Source organism: Ascaphus truei, chromosome 7 (genome assembly GCF_040206685.1).
Source record: "Ascaphus truei isolate aAscTru1 chromosome 7, aAscTru1.hap1, whole genome shotgun sequence".
NCBI classification, from domain to species: Eukaryota; Metazoa; Chordata; class Amphibia; order Anura; family Ascaphidae; genus Ascaphus; species Ascaphus truei.
Window position 1 is genome coordinate 84,499,462 of NC_134489.1, and position 18,479 is coordinate 84,517,940.

Sequence of the window (18,479 nt, forward strand, 5' to 3'; positions counted from 1 at the left end):
CCCGCCTCGGGCGTGCACGTCCCGCCCACTGCCTGTCTGACCTCAGCCGCGGCAGGTGTGTTCCCTGCCACGCGCCAGCCCCCACCCGGACATCGCTGGTAGGTGGGTTTGTTGGCTGTTCTCGCGCCACAAGCTGACGCACGCGAGGGCTGAGCCGCAAACCTCAGCAGCAGCTACAAAGCTGGCTGTGTACGTGACTATACTTCCTGGGCTGGTCACAGGCCTGAACGTCAATATGTGCCGTCATTGAGGCCCCGCCCAGTGTCCCCCTCATATATAGCGTATACCCTCCTCTCTCCCCCTTCTCCCACCCCCCTTCTCCCACCCCCCTTCTCCCACCCCCCTTCTCCCACCCCCCTTCTCCCACCCCCCTTCTCCCACCCCCCTTCTCTTCCTCTTCCACCCCCCTTCTCTTCCTCTTCCACCCCCCTTCTCTTCCTCTTCCACCTCCCTTCTCTTCCTCTTACACCTCCCTTCTCTTCCTCTTACACCTCCCTTCTCTTCCTCTTACACCTCCTCTTCCTCTTCCACCTCCCTTCTCTTCCTCTTCCACCGCCCTTCTCTTCCTCTTCCACCCCCCCTCTCTTCCTCCCTCTCCCCCCCTCTCTTCCTTCCCCTCCCCCCCTCTCTTCCTTCCCCTCCCCCCCTCTCTTCCTTCCCCTCCCCCCCTCTCTTCCTTCCCCCCCTCTCTTCCTTCCCCTCCCCCCCTCTCTTCCTTCCCCTCCCCCCCTCTCTTCCTTCCCCTCCCCCCCTCTCTTCCTTCCCCTCCCCCCTCTCTTCCTTCCCCTCCCCCCCCTCTCTTCCTTCCCCTCCCCCCCCTCTCTTCCTTCCCCTCCCCCCCTCTCTTCCTTCCCCTCCCCCCCTCTCTTCCTTCCCCTCCCCCCCTCTCTTCCTTCCCCTCCCCCCCTCTCTTCCTTCCCCTCCCCCCCTCTCTTCCTTCCCCTCCCCCCCTCTCTTCCTTCCCCTCCCCCCCCTCTCTTCCTTCCCCTCCCCCCTCTCTTCCTTCCCCTCCCCCCTCTCTTCCTTCCCCTCCCCCCTCTCTTCCTTCCCCTCCCCCCCTCTCTTCCTTCCCCTCCCCCCTCTCTTCCTTCCCCTCCCCCCTCTCTTCCTTCCCCTCCCCCCTCTCTTCCTTCCCCTCCCCCCTCTCTTCCTTCCCCTCCCCCCTCTCTTCCTTCCCCTCCCCCCTCTCTTCCTTCCCCTCTCCCCCTCTCTTCCTTCCCCTCCCCCCTCTCTTCCTTCCCCTCCCCCCCTCTCTTCCTTCCCCTCCCCCCTCCCTTCCTAATTTAACTGAATGGCCTGCAAAATAATTGTTAAATACAGTAACGTTTGCTGAAATAATTATTTTTCTGTTTTAACCCATTTTTCAGATTTTATTAGTTAACAGTAAAATGACGATCTTTTATTCTTGTTTGAGTGAACTTCGTACATCTGTAGCTTAGTGTGGTTTGGATTGAGAACGGAAAAGAACTGGTAGTAGGAGAGACAGATATCATAGATACAATACATCCCAGTTATGCGTCAAATAAAAATTCACATGATCACTCGGCAAATTGTTCACTGGAAACATTTGGGCAAAGTTCTTCCGATACCTTGACAACTCATGCTCCAAATAGCTTCTCTCTTATTCATGTAATATAGCCGTTTCCCAGTGCTGGAGAAGAGGTAAGCTCCGCTCAAACTAATGGGACTAACCGTAATAATAAAATTGCAATTTTAATGCGCCTGACAATTTTTTTTCCCTTTCATTACAAGGCTCTTTAACTTGCAGTCCAAGGACCAAGACCAGTGTACCATGTTCCACTGAATATCTGCATATTTCATCGCGGTCGCTCAGGCATCTACATGCACTTTTTCATGCACTTTTTTTTTTAATGACTGTATCTGTGAATGTTTGTCTTCATTATATATTTAAAGCATGTAACAACGCTGGCGCTCGTTTGATGCCACTCTTATAAAACTGTCAAAATCCTTATTGTATGCCTAACATAATGGCAGCCTTCTAACTTTGTGCTGCAGTCTGTGATATGTAATATTATATTACTAAATGTAACACGTTATTGTTACCGCTTTCAGAGCAATACACAGCAAAAATCTGTTTGTGATACTTTGTTGCGAAAGGGCAGAGCTTTAAAAAAAAAGTGTGTGAGAGCCTATTTCAAAAGAGGAAGTGGGTATGACTTTCTAAATGGTTGCTGTAGCAACCAAAGGATGATCAGTACATTAAAGAAAATCATTACAAATGGTATTCAGAGTTTAAAAAATAATAATGCAGACACTAATTTATTAAAAAAAACATATAGGATGTTTCACGTTTTGCTGCTTTAAAATAAAGAAAGCTAGAATACAAACACCGGTCGGTGCTCCTAACTTCAGATCAGGCACGTTGCTGTCCAAGACATCGAAAGAAGGTAGAGAAAGGGCACTTGTCTGATTTCACAAAAAAATATTTATGAGCCACAAAGGACCCACGTTTCGGCTGACACAGGAGCCTTTTTCTAGGACCGCATGTGTGAGAAGATATCTTTTATATAACACAGTAAAATGTTTTCTGTTCATTCCACCTGCGAATACGGTGATATCAGCAATGTAAAATTATGCTGCTAAGTACTACTCCAGAGATGGGCGAAGGTTTTTTTTAAGAAACAACATAATTGCATACTTTTTTCATGCAGAACCTGCTGTAAAAATGCACATTAATTTTCACGTGAAATCCTATTTTGACATAAAGTACCAAAGGTAATTTTTTTTTCATGGTGCTACTGAAAATATGCAAAAATTGACATTTGAGTACTTTCTTCTGCGATTGTGATAGAACAGCCAGTAGTAGTATAGTAAGCTGTGGGATGTTTGTTCAGACTAAAGCTGTTCTGATGTTGGATCTTTGTTTTTCCCAGATTGAATAACATGGTGGAATTAATTCACACACTGGCAGATCACAGTGATGATGTTAACAGCTGCGCCTTCTCTGATTCTTACCTGGCTACCTGTTCCTTGGACAAAACAATCCGAGTTTATTGCTTAAAGGATTTCAAAGAGGTGCCCTTTTCACCACTGAGAGGCCACACGTACGCAGTGCATTGCTGCTGCTTCTCCCATGATAAGCCCATTTTATCCTCATGTTCAACAGACGGTAAAACCATCCTTTGGAGTTTGCAAAATGGGCAGATGTTGGCTTCTATGGAACAGCCTAGTGGCAGTCCAGTGAGGGTTTGCAAATTTTTACCCAATTCCACCTATTTGGTATCCGGTGCAGCAGATGGCTCCGTGGTGCTGTGGAATGTTCCCTTACTGAAATTTCACAGGTCAGTGCCATCATAAATGTTGTGTTTCTGTTCATTTCATCAGTTAGATATACTGAAGATGGGGTAAAAGGGGAGTGCTCAACCTAATAATATTCTCACTGTAGATGTGCGAATGTCTCGAATAGCGAGTTATTTATTTATAGTTGCTTTTTTTCGCAAAATTTAACATTGCTCAAAATTCCTGTAAAAATTTAGAGAAAATGGCAATATTTTCATGTGACCTACAAATTGCATATTTTTGGGGGGCGACCTTTGTAGTTTTGCTAATTTTTATTCATGCAAGCAAAGTTGCAAAATTCACCTGGTTTGCACGTTTTTGCTAAAATGTCACACTTCAATAACATTTTTGATAATTTAAATATCTTTCAAAATGTGTCAAAAAGATGCAATTCAAAAAGCGGGAGTTCAGGGTTACAAATAAACAGCAAAATCTACTGCACTCTGGAAAAACAGTGCATTAGCACAGGGGTGCACAAACTTTTTCCTGTGCACACCCCTGCCTGCTCTCCTTGGTGCTTCACGCCCCTCGCTCGACCCCGGTGTCATGACGTGCAGGGCCATGTAACGTCACGTCGCCATGGTAATGTGACGTCAGGTGACCCCGCAGCGTCTTTTGACGTCGGGTTACCAGGACGACGCATCGCTGAAAGGGAAGATAAGTGTATTATTGAGGCCTCGCGTGGTCCCCCGGCATTTAATTAAAATGCCTGGGAGGAGAGCGCGGGATCTCTACAACTGCCGCGTCCCCCAGAAAATCTAGCGCCCCCCAGTTTGCGCACTGCGGCATTAGCAAATATACGCAAGATACTTTGTAGCTTATGATACCTTTTGAATGGACCAACATATGGATCATACAAGGTTTTCTTGTGTATACGTCTTTGAGACACCAGAGTAGAGATGAGCGGACCAGTCCAAGTGTGTTTTTTTTTTTTTTTTTTTACCAAATCCATCCCCCCACTAAAATCTGTCTACAGATTGAGTACTGTCCCCTGTGTGTCCTAAGGGTTGCAGGCAACGACCCTGTTCATTCATATGTGTTGGCTGTGCCCCAGGGTGACAGAGATATGGAAAAGGGCTCACAGGCTGACGCAGAGAGTTCTGGGCTGTGATTTCCCTCTTGACCCATGGGTATGTCTCCTAAACAAACCTCAGGAGAACTTGGATAGATACCAAAATAAACTTATTGGCCATATAATAACAGCAATGCGCTGTGCCATAGCAGAAGCGTGGAGGAGCCCAAGCCTCCTGGTTCTTAATCAGATAAGAACAAGAATTTGGTACTCTCTCAAAATGGAGAGACTTACTGGGATTCTGAGAGACTCCTGCTCAAAGTTTCAAAAGGTTTGGCAGCCGTGGCAGATCTATGAAACTCTCAACACACAGGGTCATCCATCCATGGAACAGTCCAATATCCTCCAATGAGACCCTCTGTGTTCTCCAGGTTACCCGGAGGGATAGCCAACCCCAACATTTTTTTTAAGACAAAGTAGGGAAGGAACAGAATTGATATAAAGTGATACTTTTGCCAGTGGTCATGTTCAATGTATTTTTTTCTATGCGAAGTGTGCTCGTCAGGAATGTTGCACCATTCCTTCCCCCCTCACAGCCCCCCCCCCTTTTTATTTCTAAACCCCTCCCCCCCCATAACTGTTGGAAAAACCTAATAAAAACTTAAAAGAAAAATAAGTCAAAAAGGATTCATTCAAATCCGTCATTGAATACAATCCTGATTCAAATTTAATACGTGTCGACATAGATAGATATATATATCTATCAGAAACAGTAAAGTAGCGCTTCCTCCTCTGATGAAGTCATCACTAGTAACGAACCGCGTCAGGACGTTACCTTGTACGTAGTGACGTCACTCAGGTCCGCTCGCACGCTATCACGGAAGCATGGACACGAGTGTAGCTGGCATCTCCAGGCGATTCACAGATACTTTACCAACGGGGAAGGCTGGAAGCTCCCAGAGTACAGCACCGCTGGTGTTTGGTGGGTGAGGAGCTGTTCGGGACCGTGTTTACTAATCTCTACAGTCGAGCTCCCAGGTACCTCCCAGTATTGTGACATTGGTATTGTGCAGGGCCCTTCTGCTTCCACTACACATCAGACCGGTGATTACTCTACTGTTGGCGAATGAACTGCTGTATATCCTGATAGTGACATAACCACAATTGAGATTTTATCTCATAAATGCTGTTTATATTTGTCCTCTTGTGAGTGCAAGTCCAAGAGACCTTCTTTTTTTATACATCATTAAATTTCCCATATAGTATCGCGCTATGGAGCTTGCACTTCTTTTTTCTCTTTGTCATATATCTATATCTATATATAAGCAATACGATACCGTTTGGGAACGAAATCAGCAGGCGGCACTCCGGAATTGATCAAACAAGTGTATTGAATGAATAGACACCGAACCGACGTTTCGGTCCACGAGTGGGACCTTTCTCAAGGTGGTGAGAAAAGTCCCACTCGTGGACCGAAACGTCGGTTTTGTGTCTATTCATTCAATACACTTGTTTGATCAATTCCGGAGTGCTGTCTGCTGATTTCGTTCCCAAACGGTATCGTATTGCTTATATTCCATTATAGGATATGCACCCACACCAGTGACTTTTATTACGGAGTGCCTTTGATTCCTTTCTATGCTATATATATATATATATAGATATATATATATATATATATCTATATATATATATATATCTAAACAAGAGTGACCTAGGCGCAAGTAAAAACAAGAAAAACAAACATAGGGTAATACGTTCAAACAATTTGTCTACTAGAGGGTACGATATGCACTTACAGCAGGTAGAATAAAATCAGGCCTTGTATCCACTCTGGGATCAGGAACAATGAATGAAGATCTGGAACAGCCAGCAGCAACTCATCTACAGGAACCGTATCCTCGTGTGAAGTATCACATATAGGAAGAGAAGTGGGACACATACATAGTGTAACACAGTTTATTTTAAAATTTAATAAAAAAGACAATAGGTAAAATACTCACACTTTGTGAGTTTGGGTAAAAGCGTTTGAGAATTTAGAGCTTCTCACACTCATCAAGGGTGGGTATACACAGTCTCTATTGGCTCCTTATATAATGTCCTTATAACCACATGCGGTGTTATGGCCAACTTCCAAGGTTATGGAGTCACTTTATAGGGCACTCCCAATAATGTCCAGAGCCTCTGAGGGCGGGGTACTAGCTCCGTTGTTGCGAGACCCGTAGTAAAGGGCCGTGTGTCTCTTTAGCTGCACCTAATGTGCAAGTAGTACTCACGCTACTTCTGGGGTACAGTGTGATGTTTTCCCCCTTGGTTAGTGTCCGTCTCGATAGTCTGTGGACCTACCCGCTTCTCCGACTGCTCCCGTCCTCCGTGGCCGTAATCTCGCGAGATTCTGGATCCAAATCTCCCGGTCGCTGTGTTGATCTAAGTCCCACACCTACTCGTTAGAAACATGTACCATGCCGGTACACCGATACAGATCACTGCCAGACAACTGAATATTGCTGGCTATTCTCCCAAATGTCCTGTGCTCACTCAGTAGTTCAAAACCACGCCCTACGCGTTTCTCCTTTCGGCTTCGTCAGGAGCTGACGGCCACGGAGGACGGGAGCAGTCAGAGAAGCGGGGAGGTCCACAGACTATCGAGACGGACACTAACCAAGGGGGAAAACATCACACTGTACCCCAGAAGTAGCGTGAGTACTACTTGCACATTAGGTGCAGCTAAAGAGACACACGGCCCTTTACTACGGGTCTCGCACAACGGAGCTAGTACCCCGCCCTCAGAGGCTCTGGACATTATTGGGAGTGCCCTATAAAGTGACTCCATACCCTTGGAAGTTGGCCATAACACCGCATGTGGTTATAAGGACATTATATAAGGAGCCAATAGAGACTGTGTATACCCACCCTTGATGAGTGTGAGAAGCTCTAAATTCTCAAACGCTTTTACCCAAACTCACAAAGTGTGAGTATTTTACCTATTGTCTTTTTTATTAAATTTTAAAATAAACTGTGTTACACTGTATGTGTCCCACTTCTCTTCCTATATGTGATACTTCACACGAGGATACGGTTCCTGTAGATGAGTTGCTGCTGGCTGTTCCAGATCTTCATTCATTGTTCCTGATCCCAGAGTGGATACAAGGCCTGATTTTATTCTACCTGCTGTAAGTGCATATCGTACCCTCTAGTAGACAAATTGTTTGAACGTATTAACCTATGTTTGTTTTTCTTGTTTTTACTTGCGCCTAGGTCACTCTTGTTTGGATATCCTTTTATACCAGCCCATGGAGCGGTAGACCTTTTGGCTGCAGACTTAATCAGGGAAAGTTAGATTGTGAGGTAGTATACCCTCCTATATATGTGGTAAATATCATTATTAGTCTAATTGTGATTGCGCTTATTGTAGTTTTCTGTTTTTATATATATATATCTATATATATATATATATAGATATATATATATATCCCCTCAAACGTCTTTCTAAATAAATTAGGAAGGCATGCCTGTGATGAAAAAGAAGCACACCTGAGGTACCCGGTTTGGAGATATGCTAATGGCAATGCACAGTATATTTAAATGAGTTACATCCCACACTTCCTAAAAGGATTTCCATACCAACTATATACAGTTGATAAGCCTAATTCACCAACCTAATGACTGGAATGGTGTCAGACCCAACAGGACTAGAACCCACACCCAGTGCTCATTTAGGCCACAGCTCTCGCATCTTGGGGAAAGTGGGTTCTACATGCACCTGCTCTACTTGAGTAACCTTTGAAGATGTACAATACACAACACTGCAATTTTTACTGACCTACGTAACCTTTGAGAAAAGCGTAAATAAAAAACACAGTCTGAGGTTATTTTGAAACAGAATAACACGTGAATTTATTCAAGTCAAGTGCACAACGGAGACAGCTTTTGAAAAAAAAGCTTATAGCACGATTTTTTTTAAGCTTATAGCACGATATGCTATATATTTATACCCTAAAACCTAAAGCTCCACCCCTTTATGGGGGGGCTTGCACATCACTAAATATGACATCATTTTGTAATACATAACAATGCTAAAACTGATGTAAGTTTGCAATACATAACAAATGAGGGAAGTGTGCGTCACCTAAAATGACATAATCTTGTAATACATAACAAAAATGAAATGATACATACATTCTTTAAGGGGTTGAATGTGAGAAATGATTTCTATCTCTGAGTCCACCAGACACTCAAATGCTGAGAAGTTGGTTCTAATTCTGATCTCACTTCTCAAGACTTTACCTGGCACTTAAATGTGAGAACTCTTCTCTAATTCTAATCTCACTCCTCAAGGCTGTATGCCCCCTCCCTCCTTCTGCAGCTGGGCTGGCCAGAGCTGGTAAACACTGAGCGAAAAATCTTTTAACCCACTATAACTTTCATGCAGCTTTCATACAGACAGAAGACAAAATGGAAGACACCAGCACAGCACATTACAACGTAATTGACAGACAAGGACTAGAACAATAACAAGATGGCTAACAAAAATAGTCAGACAAAATGGCTGCTTTGACTCTAATGTTGTTATGTCAGACCCCCTAATGTCTCAACTTCACTGTAGTATATTGTTTTTTCTTTTATACTTTTTTTTTTTTTAACAAATTAATTGGCATTGTTGCTTTCATATAGTTACTAAGTACTCTCATAATTAGCCTTTCCTTTACACCTTGCAGATAACTTGTAATCTGCTGTGCAGGTATTTCCTTGTAATCATTTACTTTTCTAATCATGTTGCTGTTTAGCGTTAAGATTTGCTTCTTGCATTCGTCCTCTCTCCAGAGCTGGCAGAGTGAAGGACGGCTCGCTGGTGGCGTGTGCAGTCTCCCCTGGTGGAGAGGTTTTTATTACGGGTTCATCGAGTGGCGATTTGACAGCCTGGGATGAGAACATGAGATGTTTACACACTGAGAAGGCGCACGATCTAGGAGTTACGTGCTGTGACATTTCTCCTCAACCAATAAGTGGTCAGTTCAATATAAAAATGTGATGGGTGCTCCAACAGTCCTGGAATCTCTATGTATATTCATCAATCATGTAGAAACAGTGAAAGCTCAAATGATGGAGTGGGTAAGTTACTGGGTGAGTGACTATAATATTCCACTGAAAATCTCCTGAAGGCAACTGAAAAAATATGTATGACCCGCTTCGCTGTACCTCATTGGAAATAGATATGAGGAAATTGAGCACTCACCCCAGTTAGTAGTGATGAAGATCCATGTGAATTTATATCTTTGAGAATCTTACCCACTCCTAGAGCTCACTGAAATCCTGGGGGCGTGTCCAGCCGTTGGTTGAGTTCCAAACGATCCAAAATATGCAAAGAAATGCACAAAGCAGCGCACTGCCCAGGGACACAGGTGTACTCCTTGATAAAGCACCTTGTTGTGTGAAACGCGTTGGAGGGTTTGTACCCCCTTGTTTGCTATGTCTGATTGACAATATATTTATACTTTATTTTTATACACCTGTGTCCCTGGACAGTGCGCTGCTTTGTGCATTTCTTTGCATATTTTGGATCAATAAGTGGCCAGTTGTTTTACGACTTTGTTTCCTCTTAGCATAATGGGCGTTTTATCTTAATGAAAGATGTTCAAATTGTGTTTCTTGGATCCCAATATTTGCACAGAAGGTGGTTACCAGGGGTCCCCCAAAAATAATTTGTTAATGGTAAATATTTTAGTTTTCAAGACACCGTACTTCTTTTTTTGGTATATTTATAATTGAAGGTTTATTACAATTTTTTTAAATTAACTAAACATATTTTTTGTTCATTTTATATCTATCAAATTATGCTCTTCTACAGTCATATTACAGGGGTAGGTAAAGTGGACTTCCGCAAAGTAAGACAAGAAACAAGAGTGGTTCCTAATAATTTGAACGCCACTGATCTAAATTAACCATATGGTTCTAACATATATTCCAGAGAAGTGGCAACTTTGCAGACTGTGAAACATATTGACATTTTGTTTTTAAATATATGGTTGCTTTCACAACCTAAAATGCCTGTTAGGCCGCGCTTATAGTGCCGTCGGCGTCACCCGAAAACAAATACATTGCCGCCGCGTGCGCTTATAGTGCGCGCGACGGAGCGACGTCGCTGTCGCGGAAACTGGAAGCCGGCAAAATTTGATTTTTCAGCGGCTGTCGCATCACGTGACGGCCCTTGAACAAATCAAATTACCGGAATCCTGCGACCCCGCCGCCCGGCGAAACATAACTTTCGGCGACGGGTGACGTCGCCCGCCGTGTCGCCAACGACGGCACTATAGGCACGGCCTAAGGAACGTAACAGTATTAGTGTTAACTGTGCTGCTGCAGGTGCCGTGTGCTGGCTATCCTGCGAGTAATGTGTGACATCAGACACATGACCTCAAAATATATAAAGCTCTCCATTAGGGCCAGCGGAGACTACAACAAATTTGGCTGTGAAATGCTCTATTTAAAGTATGTAAGGAGAATGACACCAGCAGGAGGAGGTTTCCTGTGTTTTATTTCCATGTGTCTCTCAAACCAATTAACCTTCCCAGCCAATTTAAACATTTGTTCTCAATTGTTCACATTAGTAAGACAGCTGTAATGTTTTAACAAAATTCCGCACATTACAAAATTCGATGACCTTTCCATCAATGTACTTTCCATCGTAGCTGCCCTTTTTCCCCCCCACGGGGGTTATTTGCCATTTGAATGGTCGTTAATAATAACTTAACAGCTATTTCATTTTTTGGGGGGGGAATAACCTGTAATGTTTCCACCACATCTGTCACCTCTTAATACACGCAAAGAAAATGAATGCCTGAGGAGGCCCGGAGACAGTCAGGTTAAGCTGGCAATATATAAGTAAGCTGTAAAAATGATCTGCCTTTATGTATCATTTCACTTTATCAGATGATGGGCATGGCTCGGAATGTTTCCAAATGGCATCTTGTGGTCAAGACAACCAAATCCGGCTGTGGGTGATGTCATTCAGTGACGTGAGAGGTATGTGTGTTAAATTCAAAGGCAAAGATACAGCTGTAGCAGGGATTGATGGTACTAGGGCAGTGGTGCTCAACTCCAGTCCTCAAGACCCTCCCCGAACAGGTCATGTTTCAGGATATCCCTGCTTCAGCACAGGTGGCTCAGTCTTTTACTCGGTCGTTTACAGCTGTTCTTGCTGGAGTTGAGCACCACTGGGCTAAGTGACACTGGAATGTAAGTGATGAGGATTTTGTGCATGGTACAGGAAGCCGTAGAGGCACAACGTTAGCCATGGTCTTCATAGTGTCTTAAATTAATTTAATCAATCAGACTTGAGAAGCATTAAACTCTTGAATGATAAGATTTGTGATTTTTAATAGTATAATGCATGCCACAGCTTTTTGTCTTTTTTTAAAAAGAGTTGTCTCATTGCCTCTAATCTCGTAATATATCAACAATTTAAATCCTTTTATTTTTATTGCAATACAATTATTTTTTTAATGTTCATCATACTGTGATTAGAATAAAATTAAATGGAAAATATATACATGACGTTTTGCACCATATGCTGCCATTCACATGTTTTGTATGTTTTTGTGAAGGCTTCAAAATGAGATGCAATCTTACACTAAGCGGACATTCAGCTCCAGTTCTCACTTGTGCTCTTTCAAATGATGGTCATACATTGGTCTCTGGGTAAGCATTCTCTTCTCTTTGTAGTGCTCTGAATTTGACACTGGGTGACAAAATAATTGAGCAACAGTACCCATCTTTTTGGTTATTCTAACTAGAGTACCTTGTTAGTGAAAAAAATCAGAACCTATATAGCTCGTAGAGGCAGTGTAAAAAACTAAAATATATATTGATATCCTTTTCTAACCGTCTTTTTAGTTTATTCTCACGCCTTTGCTAAAGGAGTCCAGACCTAAGACATCTGAGATATTTTTTATTTTTTTTAAATGGCAGAATAATTCTTTAATAACCACCTTCTATTTCTTGTACCTCCATTTTCTTGTGGAAGAATTCAGGTCTTAGAAGAATGTGTTATCATTTTTAAAAAAAAGCCTTTATTACCATCTTCTCAAGCTTATCGGGGTCCATGTTAAAATGGATTTTCAGTGAAAGATGACACTGTGTGCTAATTTGCATGTCATTTCCCAGAATCCCTGGCTGCAGTGGAACACCGTACACTAAGGCTGTGCTTATAGTGCCGGCGACACTGACGTCACGCTGCGGTCGCTGGAAAAATCAAATTGAAATGACTTCCTGCGATCACGACCAAGCTGTTGCGTCGCGCATACTATAAGCACACGCGATGGCGTCAATGTATTTGTTTTGACGCGACGTCGCCGGCACTATAAGCGTGGCCTCAGCGATAATGGTGAAAAGCAGGGTTGCAGAGCTGTCAGACGTGAAGATGATCACAAGTGATATTTCTTTGCTGGAATGATCAGAAACTGTTTCCCACCTCTTATAATTTTCTCCTCCACACATCTGAAAACATGTCAATTAATCTTGGGGGGTGGAGGGGGCTGAGAGTTGGGAAAGAGTGAACTTTGAGCAGGACAGTCAAAGGGGAATGGTCCTGTTGCACACTAATGGTGTGACTTGACCAGGGTCGTTTTTATTAGTTTGCATTGGCCACATGGGTCTGTGTTATTTAATTTCTTTAATTATCAAAAAGCCTGTCCCTAAACCCCATTTTTGCAAACTGGTGCCTAGTGAGGGTGAAGTGGATAAATAATTTTACACAACAATTACAAATACAGGAAATTATAAATGCTTTGTATCTTCTATACACACAAGAATTTCTGATTTTGTGCATGATTTTATAGAACAAATGTTGCACAGATTGCTTTGGTATGGCATAGGAGCAAGAAATGATTAAAGCTCCCCCGCAATGGACTTAAATCAAAATAGCATTTTCAGCATTCTCAAAAACATTTGCTGAATGTGTCCAGATAGCCACAAACCAGAAATATTTCACCAGATTACCACAGAGACTCCACCCCAAACCCACACGTTTCCTGCCTCTGAACGAAAAACAATTCTTATTTTGTCAGCTATGTAAAAATTGGTATGATGGACTTCAATACAAAATAAATCAAATGGTTCCACTAGGACGCTCCTACATTCGACAATGCACACACACTCGGCAAAGGCTTTTGACTATTAAAGTGTGCATTTGTTGTGGGGGGGCATAATCGCACATCTTATAACTTTGTTTATTTCAGGTTGTAATGGCCACTTGGCTAGTGATGTAGTATATGAACTGTTTAGGCTGTTGAGCAGTAATGCTGTTGTCATAGGCTCTAGCAGCGACTGCATTTATTGCCCATTCCAGACCAGCTCAGTTATACGGCCATAGCAAGATCCACCATGTAGAAGCAGACAGGCCCTCAATCCTCCAGTCTTTTAACTGAGCTGTGTGTGGCCTCTACACCTCTATGTAACACTGATAACAGCTGGAAAGTATAATTTCAAATATGTGTTATTTTAAATAATGGTTGGGTGATTTGCCATCTTACATCAGAATGTGTCTGATTGATTTATTGCTTTGTCTATCGTCTATGTAGCTATCGATCAATCATGTATCACAAGTTGTCATTTTTTTGTTTATTTTAAGGTCTGTGGACAAGTCTGTAATAGTTTATGACGTTGTAAGTATTGTCTACATAAGTGATCATTATATTACATGATGCATGCTCATGTGCAGTGATGCTTATGTTTGTATTTGGCGTCATCACGTCAGCGTGTGATTCTCCAAGGGCAATTTGACACTTCACTTGCTTCTCTGGTCGGTAGCGCGACCGATGGGGAACAAGCAAGGAAGCATCTTGGTGTATAATATCCTCTGACTGCCTCAACATTAGCAGACTAGTATAGGGTCCTCTATTCTCTCCTCTCATGATTTGGTCAGGGTTTAGCTCAGGGCTGCAAGGGCTCCTTACCCAAGTGCTCCTGTACACTGCTATTTTGCACAGCTGACTAATACAGAAGCAAGTAGAGGAATCACCTCAGTGACAGGCACATACAAAACTCTGACAAAACAGGCAATTGGAGATAAGGTGTGTTAAACCCTGAAAAAATGGAATGTCTATATGGCCACGAGCTAGACCAGGCTGCTGAAGGATAATAAAAACGACAGTAATCACCATAGATCGGGAAAGATATATATGCCTGGACGAAGCCCATGATCACCAGCTGGAACCAAAGGCAAGGTCTGGCAATAATCCCGCAGTGAAAGTAAATATATCCATAATGTTACAGCTAATCTTCAGTGGTCATGAATGATGCACACAAACCAAGGAAGGGCGGTCCTGACATCCCGGCGCGCATCCTTTGCAGCAAAGCAGGTACGAAAATGTTGAGAGAGAAAAGGAGCACTGCAATGAAAGAACTGTAGGCAGCTTGAGAAAAACAAAGAAGATTTATTGAGGCATCAGCCTAAAATTTTAAAGAAAACCTGTAACGCGTTTCTTGCGTTTCTCGCCGAAGGGCGCTTTGTCAAAGAGTGTATAATATCCTCTGACTGCCTCAACATTAGCAGACTAGTATTATAGGGTCCTCTATTCTCCCCTTATGATTTGATCAGGGTTTAGCTCAAGGCTCAAGGGCTCCTTACCCAAGTGCTCCTGTACACCGCTATTTTGCACAGCTGACTAGTACAGAAGCACTCATATTAGCTACCCTAACAGGGGCTATACATCAGAGCTTTACTTGTAGTTATTGTTTTACCTCTTCGACTAGTCCAAGCCATCAGGCAATTTCTAGGAAAGCAGGCCTGTTTTCAATTTTACTGGACTGCCTTATATACATTTAACAATTTAAATGCTGGTGTGCTTATAGTATTGGGATACCAGTATCAAATATACGGCCCTTGGTGTAATCACACATTTAACCCGTGTGTGTTATTTCACTTATTCTTTGATTTTATTAGCCTGACATTATTTTATTAATATATCCAATAAAAGTTCATTATTCATTTGTATCATTACTCTATTACTTCTGATTATGAGAGTGCAGCATACAGTGCTTTTTCTTTGTCATTTGCGCTTTCCTGTTCTTGCGTCTCATTTACTAATATTTGATCAATTCAGCTGAGCAAGAGTGTTTTTTTGCTAACATTTACCTATGTTTGTATTTGGTTTAAACCCATAAAAGGAGACCAGCCGTGGTTGCCAGTCTAAGATGTGGAAATGCAGACGTTGGAATACAACATTCTCTTAAAGATTCTCACACGTTCCCAGTAGCCATGTGACTGTATCCCTGACCACAGGCTTCTCTGGAGAGCTGTTCCAGAAAATGGCAACCTTGTTATTCAGAAGGAGCCTGGTACACAGGATGGTCTCATTTACTGTTAAATGTATACCCAAATATACATGGAAACTCCAACTAGGCCAGATTGTACATATAAATAACTCCTGTGAGCTTTCATTTGTTACTATATTGTTATGCAAACTTTCTAAATGAATACTGTAAAAAAACAGATGTCTTCACAACCCTTTAAACAACTCTTAGGCCGCGCTTATAGTGCTGGCGACGCGACCGATGACGTTACCCGTCGCCGTTCGCTAGAGTTGCACTTTAGTTTTGGGCGACATCGCTGGCTGCAAGGCAAGCGACGTCATAAAAGGGGCAGGCAGAGGCACGGTGAAGCTCTCGATTGGCCGCAAGGGGAGACAGTCGCCGAAAAAATAAAATAACAGTGACTACCACATTTTTGGTAGCACTGTCGCTCCGTTGCCGTCGCGTGCACTATATGCGCACGCAACGGCAACAATGCATTTGATTTGCCGCGACGCAACAGCACCGCCACTATAAGCGCAGCCTTAGACATGTCTCAGCCCTTTGACTGTCTATTGTCAATGAAGCATATATATACAGTGGGAGATTTTTTAAATCACTCATTTTCATTTAGTGCTGAACTGAATCCACAAAGCCAACTCTACTGTATAAAGGGACTTTCTGGGTGCAATAAAAACCTGGGGCCGTATCCAGTGCGAGTAATCAGAAATGAGAAAAGGACACTTATTGTATTAAATAAAATTGTATTAAGCCAATATTTCAGTCCCCATTTGAATGTATATTAGGACTATTTGATTTTAAATAGCAAGTGCTTGTATATGCAGTGCAAGTTTTTCTTCCTAGATCACTCCTCGGAGTATGGAATTTTGTCAATTAAATCCGAATATTGGTTTTGTGAAACCTAAATTGGCTTTGTTGTCCTGAATATTAGTATTGACAGCTTGCGTACATTGATTACCTACATGCATATATATATTACTAATGCAAAGATGGCCCGATCCAGATTAGACAAAACTGCAAGAAAAGAAAAGTGCATTAGGTATACACAAACACATAGAAAAATATATCTTATAAAAGAAAAGGATCATCTTTGAACATAGGATGTACCATATAAAAGATTAGAGGCCCAGGCGAGAGTTGCCACTTCTGTTTAAATTAGTATTCCAAACTTAACTGCACAAAAGGTGTCTGGAACATATTCAACTTATTTTTTTTCTTTTTTTTTTTACAGAAAACTGGGTGCATTCTTTATATCTTGACTCATCACACCCGGTTAGTGTTTCATAATTGAATGAATTAACCTCTTTTTAACCAGGTTTCCTACAATGAAAGTAATTTTAGAACCACTTTTTGCCTCCTGCGTGTCCGATAACATTTTATTCTGTAGGCTGATGCCAACTACACTTGGCTAAGAGAACAAAGCTTGATAAAGCCCAACATTATGGGCAAGATACAGCAACACAACATCTCCACCTGTGCTGAAGCAGGGATATCCTTAATACCTGGCCTGTTGGTCTCCCTTGAGGACTGGAGTTGGACAACTCTGGTCTAGCATCACTCCGTTTTAAAACACATACGCTTTAGTTTAGGCATTCATAATTTATTTGAACTCCGAAATCCTTACCTTTCATTTACAAAGCACCGTCTGAGAGCGCTGCTGTCAGCAGAATATATTTATTAGAGTACGGTTTCTAAAAACAGTGCCACACACTATTTTTTTTATGACCTTAGCATTGTGAATGTGAGAAAACAAAGTGTCTTCCGTGCCCTATAGCACTGGCTAAGGTTTCCCAGGACTGGAATGTATGATACATATCTCTTGTTGCTTTGTTCCTGCTGTGTTCAGAACTACTGCAAGGTTTATTTCATTTATTGAAATCATACAGCGTTTCCTTTTCTTCTAGATATGTCACGTCGTGTGCCTTAGCACCAAAACATCTGCTACTTGCTACTGGATCTATGGACAATACTGTAAAAATCTGGAAACTGGGACAAACAGATGATTTAGCAGGCGAGTACCAGCGTTCTTCTCAGTATGTTGGGCCCTAGAATGTCAGGCATTACCGATAGCTGTGGTTCACTGATATCCGTTTAAAAGAAATTAACAATGCTGGACCTGTGGCACACTAACATACATTTTCTTCCCTTATTCTTTCTGAAGATGCGAAAAGGAGGAATGAGCTGCATTATTATAGTGAGATTTACTGAGCTATAATTCAATAGTATTACCTACAAACCAAACACATAATATAGCTCTTATTTAAATTCTTCCCTCATTAAATTATATATCTTTAATTTACATCTTTGTCCTCATCAATAGCTGTGGGAAAATATTCACTCACTTTCACTGCAGTGCTGCAAAGTTACATCGGAATCTTTATCACTCACTGTAATGATGCATTATAGTACGGTACTAGGTGTATTAAGATATCCAAGACACAGGTGGTCTTGTTAATGTAAACACAGAACACCTTTTGCAGTAATATTGACATGAATTAGTCTTTATGCAGCCTTGTCATGGGTGTGGTTTCCTCTTCAGTCGGCAGGTTAGAAAGAGAGAGTGAAAGAAGAATGCGAGAGACCCATGTTGAAGGTTGGTCAGAGGAAGATGTCACAGCCTGGCTTTCTGACGGAGGCCTGACAGACATGAAACAGCTTTTCAAAGTGAATAATATTGATGGCAAAGAACTACTGAGCCTCACAAAGGAAAGTCTGCAGAATGACCTGAAGATAGGTAAGCACTTATATCAGTAAGGGGTGTATATAACAAGTATTTAGTTCAATCTGATGTGTTTCTGTGTTTTACACGCACATGCACACGCAACCCCTGGCATTGCACTGCACTAATTGTTTTTTC

At 42.2% G+C, this 18,479-nt stretch overlaps 1 protein-coding gene across 6 annotated transcripts in view; it reads left to right on the forward strand.

Moving 5' to 3' along the window:
• WDSUB1 (WD repeat, sterile alpha motif and U-box domain containing 1) overlaps nucleotides 1-18,479 on the forward strand; it is a 25,123-nt gene continuing 6,644 nt past the window's right edge. Inside the window, exons 1-10 of one of the 6 annotated variants that reach the window (XM_075609316.1) lie at nucleotides 48-98; nucleotides 1,368-1,662; nucleotides 2,895-3,302; nucleotides 9,137-9,321; nucleotides 11,243-11,335; nucleotides 11,917-12,010; nucleotides 13,941-13,974; nucleotides 16,854-16,894; nucleotides 17,527-17,633; nucleotides 18,162-18,356. In XM_075609316.1, coding sequence (XP_075465431.1) covers nucleotides 2,905-3,302; nucleotides 9,137-9,321; nucleotides 11,243-11,335; nucleotides 11,917-12,010; nucleotides 13,941-13,974; nucleotides 16,854-16,894; nucleotides 17,527-17,633; nucleotides 18,162-18,356 — 1,147 coding nt within the window. In that variant the 5' untranslated portion in view covers nucleotides 48-98; nucleotides 1,368-1,662; nucleotides 2,895-2,904. Of the gene's footprint in view, nucleotides 190-1,367; nucleotides 1,663-2,894; nucleotides 3,303-9,136; nucleotides 9,322-11,242; nucleotides 11,336-11,916; nucleotides 12,011-13,940; nucleotides 13,975-16,853; nucleotides 16,895-17,526; nucleotides 17,634-18,161; nucleotides 18,357-18,479 lie in introns of all 6 variants that reach the window. The other 5 variants (XM_075609315.1, XM_075609314.1, XM_075609313.1 and 2 more) reach the window with 5 other exon arrangements.